We start from the raw sequence: 24,327 nt of genomic DNA on the forward strand, positions 1-24,327 counted from the left end.
AAATCAGAACCCTCATACACCGCAGGCAGGAATGTGAAATTGTGTAACCTGTTTGGAAAACAGTCTGGCAGTTCCTTAATGAAATGTAAGTTTCCATAAGTGTTCCCATAAGACCCAACAGTTCCACTCCTAGGTATCTATCCAAGAGAAATCAAAAAATATGTCCACGCAAAAATTTGTACACAGATGTTTATAGAAACGCTATCCATAGTCCCAAAATGTGGAAAGAACTCAAATGTCCATCTGAAAAAAATATCAAATGTCCATTGACTGATGAAAGGATAAATAAAACGTGGTCTGTCCATCCACACAACGGAGTATTATTCAGCCATTAAAAGAGAATAAAGTATTGATCCGTGCTACAACATGCATGGACCTTGATGCCATGCTAAGCCAAAGAAGCTAATCACAAAAGACCACCTCTTGGGATTCCCGGGTGGCTCAGTAGTTTAGCACCTACCTTTGGCCCAGGGCATGATCCTGGAATCCTGAGATCGAGTCCCACGTCGGGCTCCCTGCAGGGAGCCTGCTTCTCCCTCTGCCTCTCTCTCTCTCTCTCTCTCTCTCTCTCTCAAATAAATAAATAAAATCTTAAAAAAAAACAACCCCCCCCCAAAAAAGACCACCTATTGCTTTTGCTTGTATTTCATTTATATGAAATGTCCAGAAGAGACAAGTCTATAGAGATAGAAAGTAGATGGCGCGCCTGTAGAAGGAAACTGTGTTTTGTGTGTTGATCTTGTGTCCTGCAGCCTTGCTGAGCTCATTTATTAGTTCTCAATGGTTGCTTAAGGCTGGGAGGAAGGTGGGGGGACAGGAGGGCAAGAGCTACAAGTTTCAGATTTCTTTATGGGGCAATAAAAAAAGATCTAAACTCGACTGTGACTGCACCTATCTGTGAATACTAAATTCACAACTTCAGTGGGTGGCTTGTTTGGCATGGGAATTGTACCTTTACTGAACATAAAAGTGTTCAGAGAAAGAATGCCTGAACGCAGCGAGGTCAATGACTGTTCTGGGGGTGCAGGCGGGATGCGGTGAGCCAGAGGAATTCCACGGGTGGAGGAATGGGTGAGGGTTGACCATGGCAGTGGAAGGCAAGGGAAGAGTCTAGATCACCGCCAGCTCTGTGCAGGGGGCTGGGGTGATGGCGTTAGCAGTCACTGAAAGTACGGCAGCTGATTGTTGCATGGAACTTACTTGCCAGGCCCTGTTCCAGGCACTTTCTACGTATGAATTCCTTCGATCTTCAACAGCTCTCTTAGGGCTTATTAGGGATTATTATTGTCATCCCCATCTGACAGGAGGGAAAACCAGCTTAGAGAGAGTGAGAAACTTCCAGGAAATCTGACAGCTAGTAAATGGCAGAGCTGGGATCCAAACCTAGCTATGCTGACTTCAGGGTCCTTCTCAAAGCCCCAATGCTATGCTGCTTCTCAGGCACAGTGGAGAGGGGCCAGATTGGTGTATAATACAACTCCCAGGTTTTTAAAAAGGGTTCTCTTTATTTATTTGACGGAGAGAGTGCAAGTGAGCACAAGCAGGGGAGAGGGGCAGAGGGAGAAGGAGAAGCAGACTCCCCACTGAGCAGTGAGCCCGACTCAAGGCTTGATCCTAGGACCCCGAGAGATATGTCCTGAGCCGAAGGCAGACACTTAAGTGACCGAGCCTCCCAGGGGCCCCAACTTCCAGATGCAGCTTAAACGCACTGGTCACGTACTGGCCAGGTCTTGGGCTAAGGGCCCCCAGGGCACCCTCCAGAAGATGCCCACATTTGCACTGTGGCCTCATAGCAGTCAGAGCCCACTACAGACGATGCAGCACAGCAGCACCCAGTCTCAGCCTGTCTAGCTGCAATTCTCACCACTTCTCTCTAGGGCTATGGTCTCTAGGCCCCCAGGACGGCCTGGATTGGGCAGGGGGTACAGAGCAAGAGACCAGCCCAGACCCTTGCCAGAGAAATGGTGGCAAAGGCACAGCTCTCCAAGCCCCAGGAAGGCAGCCGGCTGGGGAAGAGATGACTGGGGAAGACGACCACGTTATCCAGAGGGGCCTCCCTGCAGCCTGTCCAGGCCACAAAAACGGAACTCCGGGCCCGTCAGCCCTGAGTCATTCCCTGTTGGCCCCCAAGGAACCGGTGATTTCCTGCCTGGCCCTCAGCCGGCCCAGGCTCCTCCCATGGTCTATGTATCCTCTTATCTCACCCCAGGCCCTCTTCCAAGGCAGGGCAGGCCAACCAGTTGCTGACCGTCTGGGCTGGTCCTCCTGCTTCCTCTGCAGGAAATATGGATTCAGGAGTCAAAGAGAACCCAGCAGCTAAGAGAGCAGCTCAGGGGCCAGGCTATGTCACAGAGGATGGAGAGCAGAAGGGCTCACCGGATGGGGTCCCATGCAGCCCCCTCGCTGGGGGTCACTGCTGGACCAGGACTGGGGCTCCTTTTCCCATTGACTTGACCTATGCCTCTCTTGATGCCTGCTTTGAACTCAGCCTCCTCCCGTGGGAGAGACTCACAGCAGGCCCTGTGTCAGGCACATACCTGTAAATAAGTGAACAAGGACAGATGAAACGGTGACAGATGTCTATGTAGAGGTTCAAAGAACAGGCTTTGGGATCAAACACACCTGAATTCAAGTCTCAGCTGGGCCCCTTTCCGGTGATTTTGGACAACTCAATGATCCATCTCAGCCTGCATTTTCGCTTCCCTCAAGTGAGGAGAGGGCACCTTGAGAGAGTCATTGGTGTGAAGAAATGAGACCGTGCGTTAGCATCATGGACAAATAGCTAGTGTCCCTTGATGGTACAGCAGGTGCGATGCTAGGACAGGGCTCCTAGGACAGGGCTCCGGGAGGAGGCAGCAGGCCTGCTCCCACCCAGTTTTTACCAAGGAGGAGTGACTTAGGATGACAGCTCCCCTCTGGCAGAGTTCTCCTCTCCTCAAGCTTAGGCCGAGAATAGCATAGCTGTTTACATATAAAAGCACCCCAAAGAGGCACAAAATTTGGGGGTGGGCACTGAGAGGAAGGAAAGATTGGGTGTTTGCAACCCAGATGCCCTTAGGGCAGCCCTTTGGGACCACCATTTCCATTTAAATCCAGTTAGAACAGCCCAGTCCCCCCTATTCCACATCCTCGGGAAGTCCACACCCTCCTCTGTTGCTGCCTGACTCTCCCAGGGTGCACACCCTCAGGATCACCTCTCAACCTGAATTCTCTGGCTGCCCTTCTCTCTTGACTCCGCAAGTATCATCACTTTTCTCCCTTTGTTCCTAAAACACCACGAATTAAGGCTGCGTGTAGAGGACACTTTCAGTGAATGCATCGGGGGTGTTCTGGGGCTGAGCATGCACAGAGCAGGGAGTAAACCTGAGTCTGGGTATTCGGTGGGCGCATCACTGTGTTGCGACTTTCCTCCTACAGTCCTACTGGAAGTTCTCACTGGTGAGGTTTTCTTCTCCTCCAGCTGCTGTCTTTCACTTTACTACCCCTCTTCCTTTTTCTCTGGAGTTACCATAATAGATCCCAAAATGCCCACCAATTTCTTATTCTGCAAATTTAACTCTCTGCCTCCTTCTTACCGAGGCCATGCCAAAGGCTCACCAAGTTGTTCATAATCACAAAAGAGCTAAAGGTTTCTGGAAGGAATGTAACACTGCCTTTCTATTTTTAAATTAGCCTCTCTCCCCTGTTACATATAGTTGGGGGATAAGAAAAGTTGGGGTCAGATCTTGAATCACAAAGAAAGTTCCAACAGGTTGAGAAGCTGGAGGGTTCTGTGCCTGGGGAAGCAAGGGACCAAAGCCCTGTGGCAGAAAGGGGATTGGGTTTGGGAATAACGAGGGGAGTGTCCTGGGGGGAAGAGATCCCAGGAAGGGGAAGATGAAAGGCATAGAGGCCTTTTGTTCCAGCATCCAGAGAGGAGTCTTGGTCCAAAGGATCATATAGAGCCACAAAAGGATTTTAAGCAGGGAAAGAATAAAAGCAAATTTGAGCTTCAGAAAAAGCGCCGAGTGAGGACATTGAACCATTTGTCAACTCTCAGCAAACTTAAAACATTGACAAAGGTTTGGGGAAATACGGTGCTCTGACACACTGCTAGAGCAATTGAACAAGTGGGACGTTTGGAGAGGAGTTTGGCAAGGCTGGGGAAGTAAGTGATAGGGAGATGGAGGATCCAGGGGCCTAGAGTTACCTCTTCCAGGCTGTCCGATTGGGTGGAGATCTGGGGAAAATGGGGAGACAGGCACGGGCTCACGAGAGCCACTTCTCCTCCTGACTCACTGTTCAGTGACATCATGTTAGCAGCTTAAAATTGGCCGTGGTGGAGTATTTGCACCCCAAAAGCTGCAAATGCTACAAAACAGGGCTCCCTCTTGCCCCCAGAGATAGTTTAACAGTACCCTTACTCCCTGAGCCAGGTTTCATCCAGCATCCCCTTACATTCCCCGAGCAATAGCTGCAGAGAGATCAAATACAGGCTTTTCCAAGCCAGGGCTTTGACCTTATATCCTGAGAAAAGCCTAGGCCTGCTGACCTAGGCTGGACCTCAAGGAGCCTACTGGACTCTTTAGCCAAAGAATGGGCATACCTGAGAGGCCTCCTTTCCCCTAAGTCTCTTCTAGTTCCCCTTGATATTCTAAAGAAGCAAAAGCCTGGGGAAGTCACCTCTTCCCAGGCTTGGATGCAAGAGCAGAGGGAGAATGAAGATTCATGGATAACTTTCAGGTTCCAGGCTTAGATGCCCACGAACCTAGGGTGCGATGCAGAACATAGGAAGAGAAAAATCCTCAAGGGTGTGTGGGAGTTAGTGATCTGGGCGAAGTGCCTCTGGAACAACAGAGACCTCTAATCAAGGAAATGCAAATTTGAAGTTCAAGAGAGTGGTACCATCTTGGGAGTTACTGGTCTACAGATGGAACTGAAGCCATGAGATCACTTGGGGAATATGAAGGGCAAAGCAAGGACACCTGGGAAGTGAGAACATGTGAAAGAAAGAGGAAAGAAAGAAAGAAACTGGGAGGGAATGTTCCAGGAGGCAGGAGGAAACCAGGAGAATGTGATACATTGTAGAAGCCAAGGAAGGAGGAGAACTATCAAATGTTGCAGAAAGGTTGACCTTGATAAAGATTGAGATGAGAGACACAATGAGGTTACTGTGGCTGGTTGAGAGTGAAGACAGTGGTAGGAGGTCAGATTTAAAGAAGTAGAGGCCACCCCACGCAAGACCTTGTATCCCCAGGCAGGGCCTCGTGTGCCCTGGGAAGTATTTGGATGTTATTCTAAGTGCAGTAGGAAATCATTAGCGGGTTTTAAGCAGAGGAGGAAAGAAGTCTGATTTGCAGTTTAAAACAGCTCACTCTGGGGACACCTGGGTGGCTCAGTACTTGAGCATCAACCTTTGGCTCAGGGTGTGATTTGGGGGAGGGGAGGTCCTGTGATGGAGCCTCGCATCAGGTTCCCCCTGGAGGAGCCTGCTTCTCCCTCTGCCTGTGTCTCTGCCCCTCTCTCTGGGTCTCTCATGGATAAATAAATAAAATCCTAAAAAAAAAAAAACCACCAACAACAACTCAGCTCATTCTGTCCTGTGGAGGCCTGGAGGAGAGATGCCCGCCCCCCACGTTCCCCACCCTCACCCCTTATCCCCTACCCCCACCCACAAGAGTGCAGGCAGGTAGGAAGATACTGCATTAGCCCAGACTTGATCTAGATGGTGGGACGTGGAAAAAAGTGTTTAGATTCGGGGTACATTTTGAAAGAATATCGAATAGGACTTCCTAGTGAATTGAATGTAGGGTAAGAGAAAGATAGGAATCAAGGAGTACTGAGCTTTCGGGTTTGATCAAGTGAGTAGACGGTGACGCCATTTACAGAGTGGGTAAGACTAGAGGAAAAAGAAACAAATCACAGGCTTTGGGGTCAGAACAAGAATCAAGAGTCTCATTTTGGCCATCTTAAGTATAAGACGCCCATTAGACGTGCAAGTGGAGATGCCAAGTAGGCAGTTGGGGATTTAAATCTGGAGCCCGGGGAAGCCACAGCTGGAGATAATAATTTTGAAGTCATCAGCGTATACATAGCGTCAAAGCATTGGGAGTGCGTGAACATTAAAGATGCACTAGACCCGGAGGTTGGGAGGCCCTGGATTGGGGACTGGGGGAGGCCTCCGAAGTCATCCCCATTGGCCAGAGGAAGCTGGTCCTTGTAACCTGAGAGCTGGACAGGAATCAGGACAAGCCTGGCCTCGGGAATGTCTGCAGAGAAATGGTGCCAGAGAAACTAAGACCTCACAAGAGGGCAGAAGGATTCCCACTTACTCCCTCCTCCCGGCCCCCAGTCTCTCTGTAAGCAGCATTCATTCAGGAGGAGGAGAGCAAGATTGCCGTTGAGGCCGCTTAGCCTGTAGAGCCAGCAAAGTAGCACCAGCTGAGGCCAGAGGGGCTAAATGGGGGAGTTCATGTGGCATGTGCTCCCCTCTATCCCTGCAGGAGTCAAAGCTCCTGTCCCGGGGCACAAAGCCACCTGTAGTTCCAGCACTCCCAGGAGGCGGCCTGGGCCTCAGACAAGGGATCACCCCCACTCGATTGCTACAATGTGAAGAAGATGAGCACAGCTGAGCCCCTGAGACCAGTCTTCGCAGACTTACACGTGTGTTCGAGTCATCTGGGGGTTTGGTCAAGGGCAGATTCTGTTTTAGTAGGTCTGGGGTGGGGCCCACGATTCTGCATTCCTAACACACGCCCGGGGAATCCTGCTGCTGCCCATCCACCGGCCACACTTTGAGTGAGCAAAGGACCAGAGGCAGCTCCGGAGGCTACCCACCGGGATGGTGCACATCCGGTTCCGGGGAGAACGTGTTTGTGCACCAAGTTATCAAACGCATTAAACTGGAAGTAGCCACCATCTTGTCATGGTTGTGAGGCCCTCGTTTCTCGAAGGACTACACCTTCCAGCGGCTAAGGCGTCGCTGGTGAGCACTTGGGTTCTGAAGCTTGACCTCCTGCGCTTTACCTGTCAGTAGGTCTGTGATCTTGGGCAAATCTTTCAACTTCTCTGCATCTCAGTTTCCTCGTCTCCATAATGGAAATACGACTAGTGTGAGGATGAGCTGAGGCAATAAAGTCCTGGACACAGAGCAGCATAGTAAATGCTCAGTAAATGTTGCTCTTCTTGTGGATACTACACTCTTCTGGAATAGTTGACAGAGACGCACCCAGAGGCTCCATCTCCTTCTGGGACATGGTCAGAAATGTAACCCCCATCTCCCTCCGGCACTCAAAGGCCTATATCTTCTCTTTCGAATCCCTCCTATGCTCCTGCCCACTCCCACTCCCCCTCCCCTGGCCCCTGGCCCCAGTGTGGTCTGGACGGGCCCCACAGGGGCAGGGACAGGGACAGGACGTGGGGCTGTATCTGACAGGAACCTGAGGGGCTGGCCTGGGAGGGGATTGGGGCCCGGCTTCCTGAGGGGAGGATGGGCTAAGGCAGGCATACAGTGCCGGAGAAGATGCCCTCCTGGGCCCTCTTGGTGGTTACCTCCTGCCTCCTCCTGGCCCCCCAAAACCTGGCACAAGTCACCAGCCAAGGTGAGGTGTATGGAGGGTGGAGATCACCTATTACCAGGAAGAGGGAGCCCTGGGAGGGGTGCAAGGTAGGAGGCGCCCAGCAGTCCCTTATTCTTGCCCATAAACACGCCTGGGAGGACCAGAGCCCAACTCCCCAGCTGTTCCTCAGGTGCCTCCTTGCTGGCCTCGGATTCAGAGCCTCTGAACTGTTTCTCTCGAACATTTGAGGACCTCACTTGCTTCTGGGATGAGGAAGAGGCAGCGCCCAATGGAACATACCAGCTGCTGTATGCTTACCCAGAGTACGTGCTGGGCTGTGCCACAGGCCCCTGGATCCGCCCTGCATTTACCCCGGCTCCTGTAGCTCCCCCGTCTCTGGCCCTATAGAGGACCACATGCCCTCAGTAGCCACTGAACAGATGTGCTTTGGCTAGCCCCAGCCCCAGCCCCCCATGCCCCCCAACCCCACCTGTCCCAGGCACTGAGTAGAAAAGTGACAGTAAGGGAAATAGAAGCTGGGCTTGGGCCCAGACCTGGGTGGCTGGAGCCTGTCAAGGTGGCCATGGAGGCAGAGCAGAATCCTCCTACGCCCACAGGGAGAAGCCCCGCACCTGCCCTCTGAGCTCCCAGAGTGTGCTCCCCTTTGGAACCCGATACGTGTGTCAGTTTCCAGCCCAGGAGGAAGTTCGCCTCTTCTTCCCCCTGCACCTGTGGGTGAAGAACGTGTTTCTGAACCAGACTCTGACCCAGCGGGTACTCTATGTGGACAGTGTGGGTAAGGGCCACCCTCCTGTCACCCTGGCCCCTCTCTCTGCTGCCCTCAGTCCAGCTCCTAGGATCAGCCTGGTTTGTGCCCTTTGAGGGCAATGTGGATGCCCTTCATTAGCAGACCACCAGAGCTCCTTCAGGACCCCCGTATCATTCTTGGCAACCAGAGCTGGACTTCATTTCATACCAGAGACAACTTGTGCCCCACCCCCCATCGTTAACCTGTTCGTTTCCTCATTCAACGGTTACAGAACACCTACCGTGCTAGGTGACAAGGACACAGAGATGAGGGCACTGAGGCTAACAAACCTGCAGTGGGGTCACTGTTCTGATGAGGAAAGGAGAACAGGCCAAGGAACCTCCTTGCCCTGGCCTCCAAGAGATCAATGGCCTGTGATCTAGAATCCACGGGCTGTCCCAGCCAGCTTCCAGCTCCCCTCCCTACAGTCCATGGGTTGAACTATCAACTGTGGCACTCAGAGAGTTCTCACGTACCCTGTCTTGCCCCTCAGGCCTGCCAGCTCCCCCAGATATCATTAAGGCTTCGGGCGGGAGCCAGCCAGGGGAACTTCAGATCAGCTGGGAGGCCCCAGCTCCCGAAATCAGTGATTTCCTGAGGCATGAACTCCGCTATGGCCCCAAGGATCCCAGGAGTTCCACTGGTCCCACAGTCATGCAGCTGCTGCCCAAAGAAACCTGCTGTCCAGTTCTGCAGAGACTGAACCCAGACCCAGCTCTGCACCAGCCTCCATGTGCTCAGCCCATGATGCCCCAACAGGACGGACCAGAGCAGACCTTTCCAACTAGAGAAGTATCCTAGCCTTCTTCTACCCCACCTTCTACATCCTCCCCCAGATTTTGCCCCAAGAAAGGGAAGGCTATACTTTGGGGATTCCAGACTGGGCTGGTGCTTGGGGAGTTAGTATGGGCTTGGGAGCCATATCGATTTAGGAATCTCCCACATTGGGTCGTTCACACCAACAGAATTGAGTGTTTCAGGCCTTTGAGTTAATGGTAATTTCCCTAGAAAGCTCTGAACACCACCTGAAACCCACTCACCTGGCCCCTAGTCTGTGTGCATATCTATCCAGTGAGGAACTGGGCATCTCTCCACAGGTATGCTGTGGGGCTTCAAATATAAGAGATGGAGGCTGTCTCAGTTGAGGCAGACCTAGATTCTGAGGCTGGGATTCTTCTCCCAAGGCTTCATCTCTAACAGTGAGGAGCGGAAGTTGTCTCATCTCGGGGCTCCAGCCGGGTAAATCCTACTGGCTCCAGCTGCGCAGCCAACCCGATGGGGTCTCCCTCCATGGCTCCTGGGGATCCTGGTCCCTCCCTGCAACCGTGGACCTGCCTGGAGATGCAGGTGAGTCAACACAAGAGTGGGAAGATGGGGAGGCGATAGAAAAGATCTCTAAGAGGTGTGGACTGGATATGGAAGCTCTAGGAACTGTGGTACTTCCTGATGACTTCAAACTTGCCACTGGACAGAGTGAACCATATTCGGGGAGAGAACAAAGAAGGGGGGTAAATATTCCCAGTTATGTGGCTAAAGATGATCTGGAGAGTGGGAACGTGTTGGCCCTAATGGGACTTCCTTCTGTTAACTCAGTGGAAATCGGACTGCAGTGTTTTACCTTGAACCTGAAGAATGTTACCTGTCAGTGGCAGCAACGGGACCACGCTAGCTCCCGAGGCTTCTTCTATCACAGCAGGGCACGGTGCTGCCCCGGACACAGGTGAGAGCTGAACTGCTGATTGGGACGTCATGGGAGAGAGGCACGATCACGCAGAAGGGGAGAGATTGCTCTTGGTCCTCTTCACTCCCCTCCCTTGTCCCCAGACCAACTGGCCTCCATGCTCTCATCCTCCAATAGGTATTTTACCTTCTCAGCCTCTCTCCATCCCCATTGGCCTGGGTTTAGCCCAGATTTAATCATAGCACCTAAACCACTGCAACAACCTACATTCTCATTCACCTGCAGTTTATCCCTCATGCTGCTGACAGAGTGACCTTTGTTAAACTTTGAATGGCCTTCCCATACTCAAATGCATACTGAACCCCTCCACCAGCAAATCCAATTAAGATTTCACCTTCAAGAATTACCACCAAGCACCTCACTGATCTGTCACTCCCCCCACACTCAATCTAAAACCAAGTTTGTGTTTTTCAGATTTTTATTTAAATTCTAGATAGTTAACCTATAGTGTACTACTGGGTTCAGAAGTAGAATTTAGCGATTCATCACTTACAACACCCAGTGTTCATCACAATACCCTCCTTGATGCTCATCACCCATCTAGCTCATCCCCTGCCAACCTCCCTCCATCAACCCTTAGTTTGTACTCTCTCATTAAGAGATTCATATGGTTTGTTTCCCTCTCTTTTTTTCTTCCCATATGTTCATCTGTTTTATTTCTTAAATTCCACATGAGTGAAATCATATGGTATTTGTCTTTCTCTGACTTACTTATTTCACTTAGCATACCATAATACACTCTAGCTCCATCTATATCATTGCCAATGGCAAGATTTTGTTCTTTCTGATATATATATCCCACATCTTCTTTATCCATTCATCAGTCAATGGACATTTGAGTTCTTTCCATAGTTTGGCTACTATTGATAATGCTGCTATGAACATCGGGTACATGTATCCCTTCGAATCCGTATTTTTGTATCCTTTGGGTAAATAACTAGTAGTGCAATTGCTGGGTCATAGGGTGGTTCTATTTTTAACTTTTCAAGGAACCTCGGTACTGTTTTCTAGAGTGGCTGCACCAGTTTGCATTCCTGCCAACAGCGTGAGAGTTCCCCTCTCCCCCCCATCCTCACCAACACCTGTTGTTTCTTGTGTTGATAATTTTAGCCATTCTGACAGGTGTTAGGTGGTAGCTCATTGTGGTGTTTGTTTGTTTTTTTCTCATTGTGGTTTTGATTTGTATTTCCCTGATGATGAGTGATTTTGAGCATCTTTTCATGTGCCTGTAAGCCATCTGTATGTCTTCTTTGGAAAAATGTTTATGTCTTCTGTCCATTTCTTAACTGGCCTATTTGTTCTTTGGGTGTTGAATTTGTTAAGTTCTTTATAGATTTTTGGATTCTAACCCTTTATCAGATATGTCATTTGCAAATATCTTCTCCCATTTTGGAAGCTGCCTCTTATTTATTTTTTAAGACTTTATTTATTTATTCATGAGACACAGAGAGAGAGGCAGAGACATAGGCAGATGGAGAAGCAGGCTCCCTGTGGGGGGTCGGATGTGGAACTCATCCCAGGATCCCAGGATTCCTTCTGAGGTGAAGGCAGATGCTCAACCACTGAGCCACCCAGCACCCCGCCAGTTAGGCTCCCTTTTAGTTTTGTTGATTGTTTCCATCACTGCGCAGAAGCTTTTCATCTTGATGAAGTCCCAATAGTTCATTTTTATTTTTCTTTCCCTGCCTACAGCCACATGTCTAGTAAGAAGTTGCTACAGCCAAGGTCAAAGAGGTTGCTGCCTATGTCCTCCTCTAGGATTTTGATGGAGTACTGTCTGTCATCCATTTTGAATTTATTTTTGTGTATGGTGTAAGAAAGTTAAAACCAAATCTTGTTGGCTTTACCTACTAAATATCTCCAGAATCTGTCCACTTTTGTTCAGCATTGCCATTCCCCTAGTAGGAGCCATCGTGATGTCTCACTTGGGCTACTGAGAAGACTTATTAACTGATCACCTCTTAAATCCTCCAAATCATTCTCCACATAGGAGCCAGAGTTATCTTTTAAAGTGTAAAAATGAACAACACAACAGTCTCTGCTTAAAAATCTTCAATAACTCCCCACTGATCTTGGAATTCAAAAAAAGAAGAAGAAGAAGAACCCTATTGTGGCCTCATAGAGTACTTAAAAGACTCAACCCCTACGAATGCCTTCAGCTTCCTCTTACACCATGCTGTCTTTTCTTCTCTACAACTCTTTATTTCTTCTACCTGCCACATTGTCTCCCACCTCCAGGTCTTTATACATGCTGTCTACCCAGCCCTCCTGTCCTAACTTGTACTTATCCTTCATATCTCAACTCAAATGTCACCTCCTCAGGGAACTGGCTCCTGGTCTTCTTCATCAGGTCCAATAGCACCTGATTGTACCACATACCTCTCCTTCCTAAGTACTTATCATAGTTACAATTTTACATTTATACTGTATGTGATTATTTAACTGATAATATCATTCTGTCTCAGGACTCCAGTTGAAAAAGGATGATCTTTATTTTTTATTGTTTATTTTTAAAATTTCACTCATTTATTTGAGAGAGAAAGAGAATGAGCGAGAGAGAGAGCACAGGTGGAGTGAAGGGCAGAGGGAGCAGCTGGCTCCCCGCTGAGCAAGGAGCCCAAAGTGGGGCTCGATCCCAGGACTCCAGGATCATGACCTGAGCCAAAGGCAGATGTTTAACCAACTGAGCCACCCAGGCGCCCTGAGAAAAGCTGATCTTGACTATACATGATCCCTAAGGGCAAAGTCAATGTCTGCTTTTACTCATTAATGTATTCTCACCTACCACAGCGCCTAGAACTTAGCAGTTACTCAGCAAAAATTGCTAAATTAATAAAGCATGAAGAAACCGCCATTAACAGTTTTAATGTATTCTTGCAGTTTTTCTATGTACTTACACATATCTATACATAACATTTAATTTTCAGTATAAATTGGATCACATTATATATATGGCTTGCCAACTTACTTTTTTTCCTTAAAAATGTGTCTTGGAGCCCATTGCAAAAAGATGTAACTGATTCTTTTTAATAACTGCACAGATTTCCACAGTCTAGAGGTGTCATGAATGGATTAAAGGGAAGCAAAACTGACATCACCATTTTTTTTACCCAAACCTGCTCCTCTTCCTTTTGTCCTCCATCAACTCAGTTTTCTGGGCCTGAAACATGAAAGTCACCCTGGACTTCTGCTTTTTCCCCCACCCTCCAGGTCCAATCAGAAACAGTCTTGTCATCTCTACCTCTTCAGTATCCCTTGAATCCATCTCTTTTCCTCCACCCTCCTTGCCACCACCCTGTTTCTGGTCCTCATCACTTCATACGTGGAGACCATAAAAGTGTCCTATTGGATTTCCCTGCTTCTAGTCTGTCCTCACACATTCTTTCCTACAAAGTGTGGTGACAGTGACCTTCCCAAAGTACAATGCTAATTTTGACAAGTTTCTGTTTAATCCTTAAATTGTTACATATTACTACATTACTACAATCCATAATTACTCCAAGACAAGTTCAAGCTCCTTAAAAAAGTCATAAGGGGTCAGCCCCGGTGGCTTAGAGGTTTAGTGCCGCCTTCAGCCCGGGGCGTGATCCTGGAGGCCCGGGATCAAGTCCCATGTCAGGTTCCCTGCATGATGAAGCCTGCTTCTCCCTCTGCCTCTCTCTCTCTCTCCTCTCTCTCTAATAAATAAATAAAATCTTAAAAAAAAAAAAAGTCATAAGGCCATCCATGACCTTAGTCTGCCCTCTGCCACTTACCACTCACCACTAGGCCCTCTAAGCTAAGAGCATTCTGTACCACTTAGAATTTCCCCCAAAGCACCGTATCTCTTATCTGTGCACAAGCATGTGCCTGGGATGCCTGTTTATCCCCTTTGCCTATCCTATTTATAGTCCAAAACTCAGTCCAAGCACTGCCTTGTCCAGGAAGTATTCTCTGACCCTCCCCATCTGGGTTAGATTGTCCTCCTTGATGGGACGCCTGGGTGGCTCAGTGGTTGAGCATCTGCCTTTGGCTCAGGGTGTGATCCCAGCATCCTGGGACTGAGTCCTGCATCAGGCTTCCTCTGAAGAATCTGCTTCTCCCTCTGCCTATGTCTCTGCCTCTCTCTATGTCTCTCATGAATGAATAGTCTTTTTTTTTAAATAAAGGGGTTTTTTTCCTCCTTGATACCCCTCAAACCAGGCTGTACACACCACAGAAAAATACCATCTGTCTGTTTTTCTACCATTCCCACTGGAATGAGAGCTCCTTGATTATTCCTCTATATATTCATAGGGCCTAGCACAGTGCCTGGCACATGGATCAACTATCTGTTGAATAAAGAAGTAAATACATAAATTCATTAGTAAATAATTTTAGTAATGGCTAGCCATTTAGGAATTATAATCAGGAAGGAGACATGATTCATTTGTTCAATAAATAATTATTGAGGGTGGCTATGTGCCACACTGTAGAGTGCCAAATAAAACAAAAAGTTTCCATATTGTTGGGGCTTCCATTATAGTTGGCGGGAGAGGAAGGGAGGGCTAAAAAAGAAGTAAAGAGACCACGGAACAGGTTATATGACAGAGACTAAGTGAGAGTATGGGGGATGGGTGCTAATTTAGATTGTGTGGTCAGAGAAAGCCTCACCAAGGAGCAGACAGGGAGTGGAGGCCTAAATGGCATAAAAAGAATGAGTCACATGGAGATCTAGAGTCAGAGCAATCCAGGGCAAGGTGAAGTGCAAACGCGGTGTTCGGGGCACATCTGTAGAATAGCAAGGCAGCCCATGTAGATGAAGGGTGGCACACTGGTGTTAAGAATTATAGGAGATGGGGACGCCTGGGTGGCTCAGCACTTGAGTGTCTGCCTTTGGTTCAGGGGTTGATCCCAGGTCCCGGAATCGAGTCCCGCATCGGGCTTCCTGCATGGAGCCTACTTCTCCCTCTGCCTGTGTCTCTGTCTCTCTCTCTCTGTCTCTCATGAATAAATAAAATCTTAAAAAAAAAAAAGAATTATAGGAGATGAACTAGATGTTATACTATATGTTTGCCATTTGAATTAAATTTTTTTTAAAAAGAAGCATTATAGGAGATATGAATGGCCAGGCAGGGAGGAACTAAATCATATGGAGTCCTGTGGGCCCTGGCATGGAGTTTGGCTTTCATTCAAGGGGGGACAGGGAGCCACCGAAGGATTTCAAACAGAAGAGTGATGTAATATGACTTTCCTTTTAAAAAGGTATGTTTCTCTGTGAAATGATGAAGAAGTAAAGGTAGAAGGAGAGCCACCAGTTAGACGTTTGCCTTAATCCAGGCCAGAGATCGAGGTGGTTCATTGAATGTGGTAGTGGGAAAGGTTCAAACAAATGGACAGGTTGGGGATATCTTCTGGACATCCTCAAATCAACGTTTTGGAAGCAAATTCAGGTGGCTCTGTGGAGAACAAACTCCACAAGGGAGTGGTGAAAACAAAGGCAGAAGAGCCAGTTGGGAGGCTATTGTAATCATCTAATAGTAGAACATAGAGAGGTGACTAACAGGCCTACTGTACGAGATGAAAAACATGATCTTTCCACCAGAAAGATGAAGGCTCTTTGAAACAATCCTGTGAAGTAAGGATTATTAACCCATTTTACAGATGAGGAAATGGGAGCAGAGATAAATCATTTACCAGAGTAGTACACCAATAAGCCAAGACCTGAACTCTAGGGCCCAGGCTATTTTCATGAATCATTTAGCTCTTTCCTTAAGGGGAAGAGGCTGGACACCAAAGTCAACTTCCGAAAACAAAAACATCAAGGCAGGAAGACAGAAAGCTTTGGAAGCTCATCCAAGGGAAGATTTAGATTATAATCCCTACAGGCCATATCCCGTGGGATGGGATTTATCAGGATTAGTATAGAGGTAGGTCTGGTTCAATGACTCCATGGGGATGATTCTTAGGGATCCCATTTGGGAGAAGTGTGAAGAGGAGAAAAATCCAGGATTACAACCCTCCCGGTTCTCCCGCTGCCACTTCAAGTCACGAAACGACAGCATTATTCACATCCTTGTGGAGGTGACCACAGCCCAGGGTGCTGTTCACAGCTACCTGGGCTCCCCTTTCTGGATCCACCAGGCTGGTAAGAACTTGCTTCCCTTCTCCTCCCACACATTTTCTGCCCCTACCGCCCCTGACCCCATGCCCCAGGATCACCACTTCTGACCCATGGCCCTGGTGGCACGATATCTCATGCACAAAAGGGCTTAGGCCAGTCCCTGCTGGCATCCCCGTAGTGCTCATCCCCACTCCAAACTTGCAATGGAGGGAGGTCTCCAGTGGGCAGCTGGAATTGGAATGGCAACACCCATCATCCTGGGGAGCCCAAGAGACCTGCTATCAGCTCCGATACACAGGAGAAGGCCATCAAGACTGGAAGGTATGACCAAGGAAAAAATGCCCACAGATCTCACTATACAGGGTATTCCTGAGTTTCATTGGATCTGTTATCAAGAGTGAGGGCATCCATGTACCTGTATCTGGGTTTGTATATCTATGTTTATCTGATTCAGCTGGTATCTTAACCTGTCCTTGGCATTTGACACTGCTGACTACTCCCATTTAAAGTTTTCTGCTCCCTTTGCCTTTGGGATACCAGTCTCCTGATTCTCAACTACTTCTCTGGCTGAACCTCCTCACTCTTTCCTAGCTCCTCCTTTTCCACCCTTCCTGAATATGTTATGCTTCCTATAGCCCCATTCTAGACTCTTTTCTAGATAAATATATATGCTCACCCTATGTAACTGCTTATAGTTTTAATGACTATGCATTAACCATCACACACCATTCCAACACCCATATGGAAAGGAACTTCTATGCCCTAAGTAAATTACCTGAACTTTGGAAGTCTCACTTTTGTCATTGGTGAAATGGAGATACAACTACCTATCTTCCAGAGTTATTAGTAAAAATTAAATGTATAAATATCTAGCATACTGCCTGGCAGATAGAAGGTACTCAATATAACTTAGTTAAATATTACTTTCTCGGGATCCCTGGGTGGTGCAGCGGTTTGGCGCCTGCCTTTGGCCCAGGACGAGATCCTGGAGACCCGGGATCGAATCCCACATCAGGCTCCCGGTGCATGGAGCCTGCTTCTCCCTCCGCCTGTGTCTCTGCCTCTCTCTCTCTCTGTGACTATCATAAATAAAAAAAAAAAAAAAGAAAAATATTACTTTCTCTACTTTTATTCTCACTAACCGCATGTATTACAACTTCTTACCAGACAGCTCTGCACAAAAGGCCCCTGGGGCATTGCAATCCAGTATATCCAAAACTAAACTCCTGCTCCTCCCCAAGTTTATTTTACCTTTTTTTAAAAAAGATTTTATTTATTTATTCATTCATGAGAGACACAGGCAGAGGGAGAAACAGGCTCCACGGAGGAAGCCCAACATGGGACTCGATCCCAGGTCCCCAGGATCACACCCCAGGCCAAAGGCGGTGCTAAACCGCTGAGCCACCTGGGCTGCTCTATTTTACCTTTTTATAGGGGTATAAGTTACATTCAGTAAAATACATAGATCTTAAATATACAATTGATCAATTGGTACATGTATACACCCATTTAACCATTGCCCAGATCAAGATATAGGTTATTTCTAGCACCCCAGAAGCTCCTCCTGCCCCTTTCGGCCACACACATACCCCAAGGTAACCACTAGTCTAGTCTCACTGTATCATTGATAAGTTTTGACTGTTGTTGAACTTAATAAAATGGAACCATATAGTATGTCTTCCTCAAACTTACTTATTCCCTGACCACTTACCCTGGAATCACCCTTGGCTCTTCCTTCTTTTCCCTTATCCCTCCATTTATTAACACGGAAGTTGAGGTTATTGTACTAACAGTCCTCAGATCCCTACTACCGCTGTCCTAGCTCATCTTTGAGCACCCAGCCTGCCCATCCACCCGCTTAGCGGGTTCCTGAACTACTCTGTAACCCCAAGCAAGCAACTCAGGCAGCATGACATGCCTCTTCATGCTCCCATTCTCCCTTACTTGCATCACCATTATTGCACTAATTACTCGTAATTATTTACGGGTTTGCATGTCTTCCTCATTAGACTTGTGAGAAACCATGTTTCATTTATGCTCTGTCCCGATGCCTAGCACAGGGCTTGACATCCCCTACAGTTATGTTTGCTCGTCTCCCTGCTTGTCCACACGACGCTTGTTCCCTCTGCTTGGAATCTGTCCCTGTATCCTGAGCACCTGGCATCCGCCGCTGGATGCATGTTACTTGTATGTGATGCATGTGAACAGTCTATGTGGCCCTGAGCATCTAAATGTGCCCGGGGTTTCCCGTCGCCTGACCCGGATCCTGGAGAGCACTTCTGGCGGGATGCCCGCGGGACCTGGTCAGTGCTGGGTGCACTTGTGTCAGGAGGAGTAGTTAGTTCTCGGTGCAGGTGAGGTCGGTGTGTCGGGCGCGTTCCTCTCGGGGCTCGGGAGGGCTAGGCGGCTCCGTCTCCCAAGTTTCCGCAGGGATGCATGTATTTTGCCTGGGAGGCCCTTTGGGGAGCGGGGATCCCCGGAGATTCAGGGCGGTAGGACTGATGCCAGGCTGCCGAGGCCCCGCCGCCCGAGCCTGCCCATCGCCTCGCTCCCCCCCCACCCCCGCGCAGGTGCTGGAGCCGCCTCTCGGGGCCCAGGGAGACACCCTGGAGCTGCGCCCGCGCTCCCGCTACCGCTTACAGCTGCGCGCCAGGCTCCACGGCCCCACCTACCAAGGCCCCTGGAGCGCCTGGTCAGACCCAGTGAGCGTGGACACCACCTCCGAGACCGGTGAGGGCCGCGCGGGGCGCCGGGCGCTCTGCGGCTGCGCGAGGGGCGGGGCCTGGGGCTGGGGGCGGGACATGCGGGCCTGGGCTGGGCTGGGGCGGGGTCTGAGGCCCCCCTGTGGTGCCGGGGGCGGGGTCTGAGGGGCCGGGGCGGGGCCTGTGATGCCGGGGGCGGGGCCTGAGGGGCCGGGGGCGGGGCTTCGGCCCAGGGCCGCAGAGATCTGACTGGTTTTGTCCCTTAGCCTGGATCACCTTGCTGACCGCTCTGCTCGTGGTGCTGGTCGTCAGCGCCCTCCTGGGCCTGCTGCTGCTGAGGTGGCAGTTCCCTGCGCTCTACAGGTACCTCCCCGGTCACTCAGGGGACAGGGGTGGGAGGCCTCTAAACGAGCATCCCAGGGTTACACTCTGCCAAGGACCAAGGACCGAGGACCACATGTCCACACCTGTGGCTTCAGCCACTTCGTGCACGCCTCCCCTAGGAGTCGCACGCCTCCTTACACTCTAACGTGCCGCTATACCGGACACCTCCAGCAACCCCACCTCCTGACTCCCCATCTCAGTAACAGGGCTGCTGCCCACCCATCACGTAAACCCGAACACTAGGCACCTCCCTCCCCTTTATCCAGTCTGGCCTGGTCTGGTCATCCCACCTCCTAAACCTCGCTCAAACGGTGGTCCTCTTTTTCTAGCCCTACAGACACTGTCAGGCTACTGAAACAGACCCTCTTCTCCCTCCAATCTAGCCTCCCACAGCCACCCAAATAATCTCAAATCCACATGAACTTGCACTCCCCTCCTTAAGCCTCATTACTTGCTCCCTAGGATAGAATCCAGGCTCTGGAATGACAAGCAAGGCTCTGTAAAATCTGGCCCTTGCCAGCCTTTCCACCTCCTCCCACCCTGTGCATCAGCCTTGCCAAACTGTTGGTGATTTCCTCCATAAGTCAAGTGGTTTTGCTTCTCACTGCCAGGGACATCCTCCCTGGATGACTAATACCCCTTTATCTTTAAATAACTTTCTCCACCAGCTCCTAGAAACCTTCCTAAACCTTCCCCTATTGGCTACTCTCTTTGTGTCACAGTACAGACATCTGTCACAGTACCAGTAGCATTTTGCAGTGTTTATTTCTTTATATATCTTCTCTATACCTTACTTGGTCATCTTTAGATCCTCAGCCCAGTGCCTGCCAAATAGCACACCCTTAAATAAATGTTGCTAATGACTTGCTTATGTGGGAAGACAAAAGCTGAAGAGAAATGTCATGGGAAGTTATAAACAGAAGGATAGAAAAGCAAAATATAACAAACAAATATGATGATGGAATCCACACCACCTCAGTCCTTCTGCTGGTAACATCTCTTGGTTCTTGAAGACTCGTCTCAGAAGGCAGCTCCTTCAGGCAGCCTCTCTCGGTGACCCTAGACTAGGTCAGATGTCCCTCCTCTATGCTCTCATCTCTCCTTGAATGTGTCTTTCTTTGAATTTTTAATTCACTCATCTGTATGAGCAGACCGGATTGTCGCCTCTGTGCAGGTAGTCAGATCCAACAAAACAGCTGGGAGATGCTGCTGAATCAGGCAAACTCAGCTTCCTGACCCCAACTTGCCAGATAAATCACTCCTCCCCTGGAAAATGTGAGTGAGGTCGCAAAAGAAGCCTGAAATGTTATTCAGCGAAAGTCTTTCCAATGTGGAAATATGAGCCTAAAGAAATGCAGGTTCCCCAATTTACCTTAATCTATCCTCTTCCCAGAGAGACCACCTACCCCAGTAACTTAGTAATAAGCACCCCCCCTGGTTCTCTTCATTCACCCATTCAACTAATTTCTTGAGCACCTACTATGAGCCAGACAAGTGTGCTATCTATCCCCTAGAGATATAGGACTCAGCAAACAAACTCTGTGTTCTCATGGAGTTTATATGCTCGTGGAGTGAGACAAACACAAACATGTATGATAATCTAATGTGTATACAATAAGCATACGAGTCAATAAGTGCTGAAAAAGAAAAATAAAGCAGAGCAGGAAATAGTGACAGGGAAGGGAGGTGGTACTGTTTTAGACATGGCAGTCAGGGAAGGCTTCTCCCTCAGGATGGCAGTTGAGCAAAGACCTAAATGACATGGGATGACAAATCAAGAGGAGCAGAGTGCTCCTTTGCAAGTGCAAAGGCCCTGAAGCAGGGCTATTTTTTGCACGTTCCCACCACTGACCCCCCTTCCCCTCCCTTTCACCAGCGCCCCTCTATCTTATCTCACTTATTGCCTTGACTCTTGCTTCCCCAAGCCTTACTCCCTGACCTCGGCCTCACTCACCCCCAGCTCAGTGGTCTCCCCTTCCCTCTCCATTCATCCCTGTGACTCAGTCTCCTCTTCCTTCTCCCCAAGGAGCCTGAAGCATGCCCTGTGGCCCTCACTTCCAGACCTGCACCGGGTCCTAGGCCAGTACCTTAGGGATGCTGCAGCGCTGAGTCCGGTGAGTGTGTTCCCTTTGCTACTCCCCACTCCCAGCCCTGCCTAGAGTTGGATCCTTGCCCCACTGCCCACTTTTCCAAGGCCCTTGCCCCACCAGCATACCATCCCTGGGCCCTGCCCCCAGCTAACCCTCCTTCCTGCACAGTCCAGGTCTTGCCCCCACCACACCTGCTCTAATCCAGACTCCTTTCCCCCCCATCTCTCCCAGCCCAAGGCTGCAGTCTCAGATGCCTTTGAGGAAGTAGAACCCAGCCCCCTTGAAATTCTACCCAAGTCCTCAGAGAAGACTCCAGTGGCCCTGTGCTCCTCCCAGGCCCAGATGGACTACCGAGGCTTGCCCCCTTCTTGCCTGGGGACCATGCCTCTGTGTGTGTGCCCACCCATGGCGGAGTCGGGGTCCTACTGCACCACTCACATCGCCAACCATTCCTACTTACCTCTAAGCTGCTGGCAGGCCCCTCTCTCCCCATACCCTGGACAGATCCAAACCCACCAGACTTCTTTTTTCAACCTCCCTACCCACCCCAACCCCACAACACAAACATCTCAGACCTCATGTCCATCCCCCTCTGTCTGTCCTCATAGTTGGGCTCCCCGACACTGACAACGTTTGGTACTGCTGCTGACATAAAGCCGGGTTCATGTATTTGACTAAGCTCCTCTAACTCGCCTGCTTTCTCTCTCCTCCCTAATGCTCGACTCCTTGAGAAGACATCTCCACATCCCCACTTCCCATTTGCTCTTCAGACAATTTTGGTTAGTTCTCCTGCTTTGCTAAGGAAACTACTCAGGCCCAGTTCACTCTAAACCCTGTAATTGCCATGTCCGGTAGGGGCTTGTCAATCCTCAATTTATTTGGTCTCTCTGGGCATGTCATGGTGACGGCTCATTTCTCCTTTAAATTCTCTCCTACCTTGGCTTCCATAATATCACCACCTCTCCTGGCTCTGAGTATAGGAGTAGTTAAAAGCACAAACTCTTGAGTCAGAGCTGGGTTCAATTCCTCTCTTACCTACTTGCTAGCTGTGTAACCTTGGGCATGTAATTTAAAACCTTTGAGCCTTGATTTTCTCACTGTAACACAGAGATAATGCCAGAGCCCCGCAGAGTTGTGAAGAGGACAATGAGCTGATCTAAGTAGAGCACAGTGCCTAGAACATAGTATGTTTATATCTGAACTATTGTAATTATTCCTTCCTGTTCTCTTATCCTGGCATCTCTCCCACCCCTTAATTATCATAGCTCCTCAAGAGTCCATTCTCTTTCCTGTAAGCTGGCCATTCCAAAGTTCTTACCTCCAGCCTTGACTTCTACTACTGTACCTGTGATGCTTTCTGCAAGGAATTGTTTATGTGTCTGCCTCCTACTACTAGATGTGAGCTCCTTGAGGGCCACAGCGCCGTGATTTATTTGTCTCTTTCCCCCCAGCACCTAGAGCAGTGCTTGGTGCAGGAGAGTAGGCCTTCCATAAATGTTTCTTTCTTTTTTTTTTTTTTTTTCATAAATGTTTCTTAAATGAAGGAAATCTTTCTGGACAGTGCCACCTTGACCCCATGCTAAGCTCCCTCATTCTCTAAGCCATTCATTCGCAGCAGTAAATGTGCTTAGGCCAGGGGCACCTGGGTGGTTCAGTCAGTTAAGTGTCTGCCTCTGGCTCAGGTCATGATCTCAGGGTCCTGGGATCAGGCTCCTTGCTCAGCGGGCAGTCTGCTTCTCCTTCTCCCTCTGCTCCTCACTCCCCCATCCACCCCCCCCCCCATGTTATCTCTCTCTCTTTCAGATAAATAAATAAAATCTTTATTAAAAGTGTGCTTAGGCCATTCTGGTTATGGATTCTCATGATTCATTCAAACTCGAAAATAAATTTTTTTTTTTTTTACGGGCTACTAAGCATACCCACTATTTTAATCAGGGTCTTGGCAGAAATAGATGGCACACTCAAACTGAGCATCTTGATGAGAGTCTAATAAAGGGTGTATTTATAAAGATGAGGCAGGACTTAGGAAAACCGTCAAGGAATAGTGCCGTACCCTAGGGCTAACAACAGCTGGGAACTGTACCACCTGTAGGGAGCAAGGGGCAAGGGGGGAGTGTGGTTACTAGATCTGCAGAAAGCCACTCTAAGAGAGGGCTGCCTGACTGGAGTGTGACCTTTGGTAGAGAGCCAACCTGTGACGCCATGGCAGAGAGAGAGCCAGGGGAATAAATAGCTCCGGTTCAGTCTCCCTCCACCCATTGTTCTCCCCTGTATTAGTTTGCTAAAACTGCCGTAACAGACTACCACAAAGTTGGTGGCTTCAAGAACAGAAATGTACTGTCTCACAGTTCTGGAGGCTAGAAGTTCAAGGCATCATTAGGGTTGGCTCCTTCTGAGAGCTGTGAGGAAGAGTCTGTTCATGCCTCTCCCCTAGCTTCTAGGGGTTCCCTGGCAAACGTGGCATTCCTTGGCTTGTAGAAGCATCACCCCCATCTCTGCCTTTATCTTCACATGGTGACATTCTCCTTGTGTGTATCTGTGTCCATGCTTCCCCGTTTCATAAGGACACCAGTCTCCCTGGATTGAATGACCAAAATGACCTCACCCAAATGACCTCATCTTCACTAATTACATCTGCAATGATCTTATTTCCAAATAAGGTTCCACTCTGGGGTATTGGGGCTTAGTAATTCAACATATGAACTCAGAGGGAGTGGGGTGGACGAAGTTTAATCCATAGTATCCTCCAATTAGTAGAACCCAAACGGGAACCAAAGCCCAAGGGAATCCATTGATATAGGCCATATAAATCACCCTCACAAGGCACAGGGCATGGTAGAGACGGATATAAGAATATATCTGAATGGGACAAATGGATGACATCCAGTATACTCATTTTCCTTCCCCTAGCCATGGTCAAGGCTCCAACTCTGGTCCTAGGGACTCAAGACTAGGATTGAGATCCACAGCACTGAACTTCTC

General features: G+C 49.1%; 1 protein-coding gene across 1 annotated transcript; it reads left to right on the forward strand.

Moving 5' to 3' along the window:
* Positions 1 to 7,501: 7,501 nt before the first annotated feature.
* MPL (MPL proto-oncogene, thrombopoietin receptor) lies at positions 7,502 to 23,053 on the forward strand. Its single transcript, XM_041738929.1, has 12 exons — positions 7,502 to 7,580; positions 7,729 to 7,861; positions 8,156 to 8,334; positions 8,840 to 9,138; positions 9,531 to 9,693; positions 9,940 to 10,066; positions 16,015 to 16,193; positions 16,348 to 16,490; positions 18,740 to 18,899; positions 19,138 to 19,234; positions 21,282 to 21,369; positions 21,577 to 23,053. The coding sequence occupies exons 1-12, from the start codon at positions 7,502 to 7,504 to the stop codon at positions 21,970 to 21,972; spliced, it is 2,043 nt and encodes a 680-aa protein (XP_041594863.1). The 3' UTR covers positions 21,973 to 23,053.
* Positions 23,054 to 24,327: the final 1,274 nt, after the last annotated feature.

This window comes from Vulpes lagopus, chromosome 23 (genome assembly GCF_018345385.1).
Source record: "Vulpes lagopus strain Blue_001 chromosome 23, ASM1834538v1, whole genome shotgun sequence".
Lineage (NCBI taxonomy): Eukaryota > Metazoa > Chordata > Mammalia > Carnivora > Canidae > Vulpes > Vulpes lagopus.

Coding starts and splice junctions, on each gene's coding strand:
- MPL (XM_041738929.1), top strand. CDS start 7,502: ATGCCCTCCTGGGCCCTCTTGGTGGTTACCTCCTGCCTCCTCCTGGCC. Junction 7,581..7,728: donor GGCACAAGTCACCAGCCAAG/GTGAGGTGTATG, acceptor GCTGTTCCTCAG/GTGCCTCCTTGCTGGCCTCG. Junction 16,194..16,347: donor TTTCTGGATCCACCAGGCTG/GTAAGAACTTGC, acceptor GCATCCCCGTAG/TGCTCATCCCCACTCCAAAC.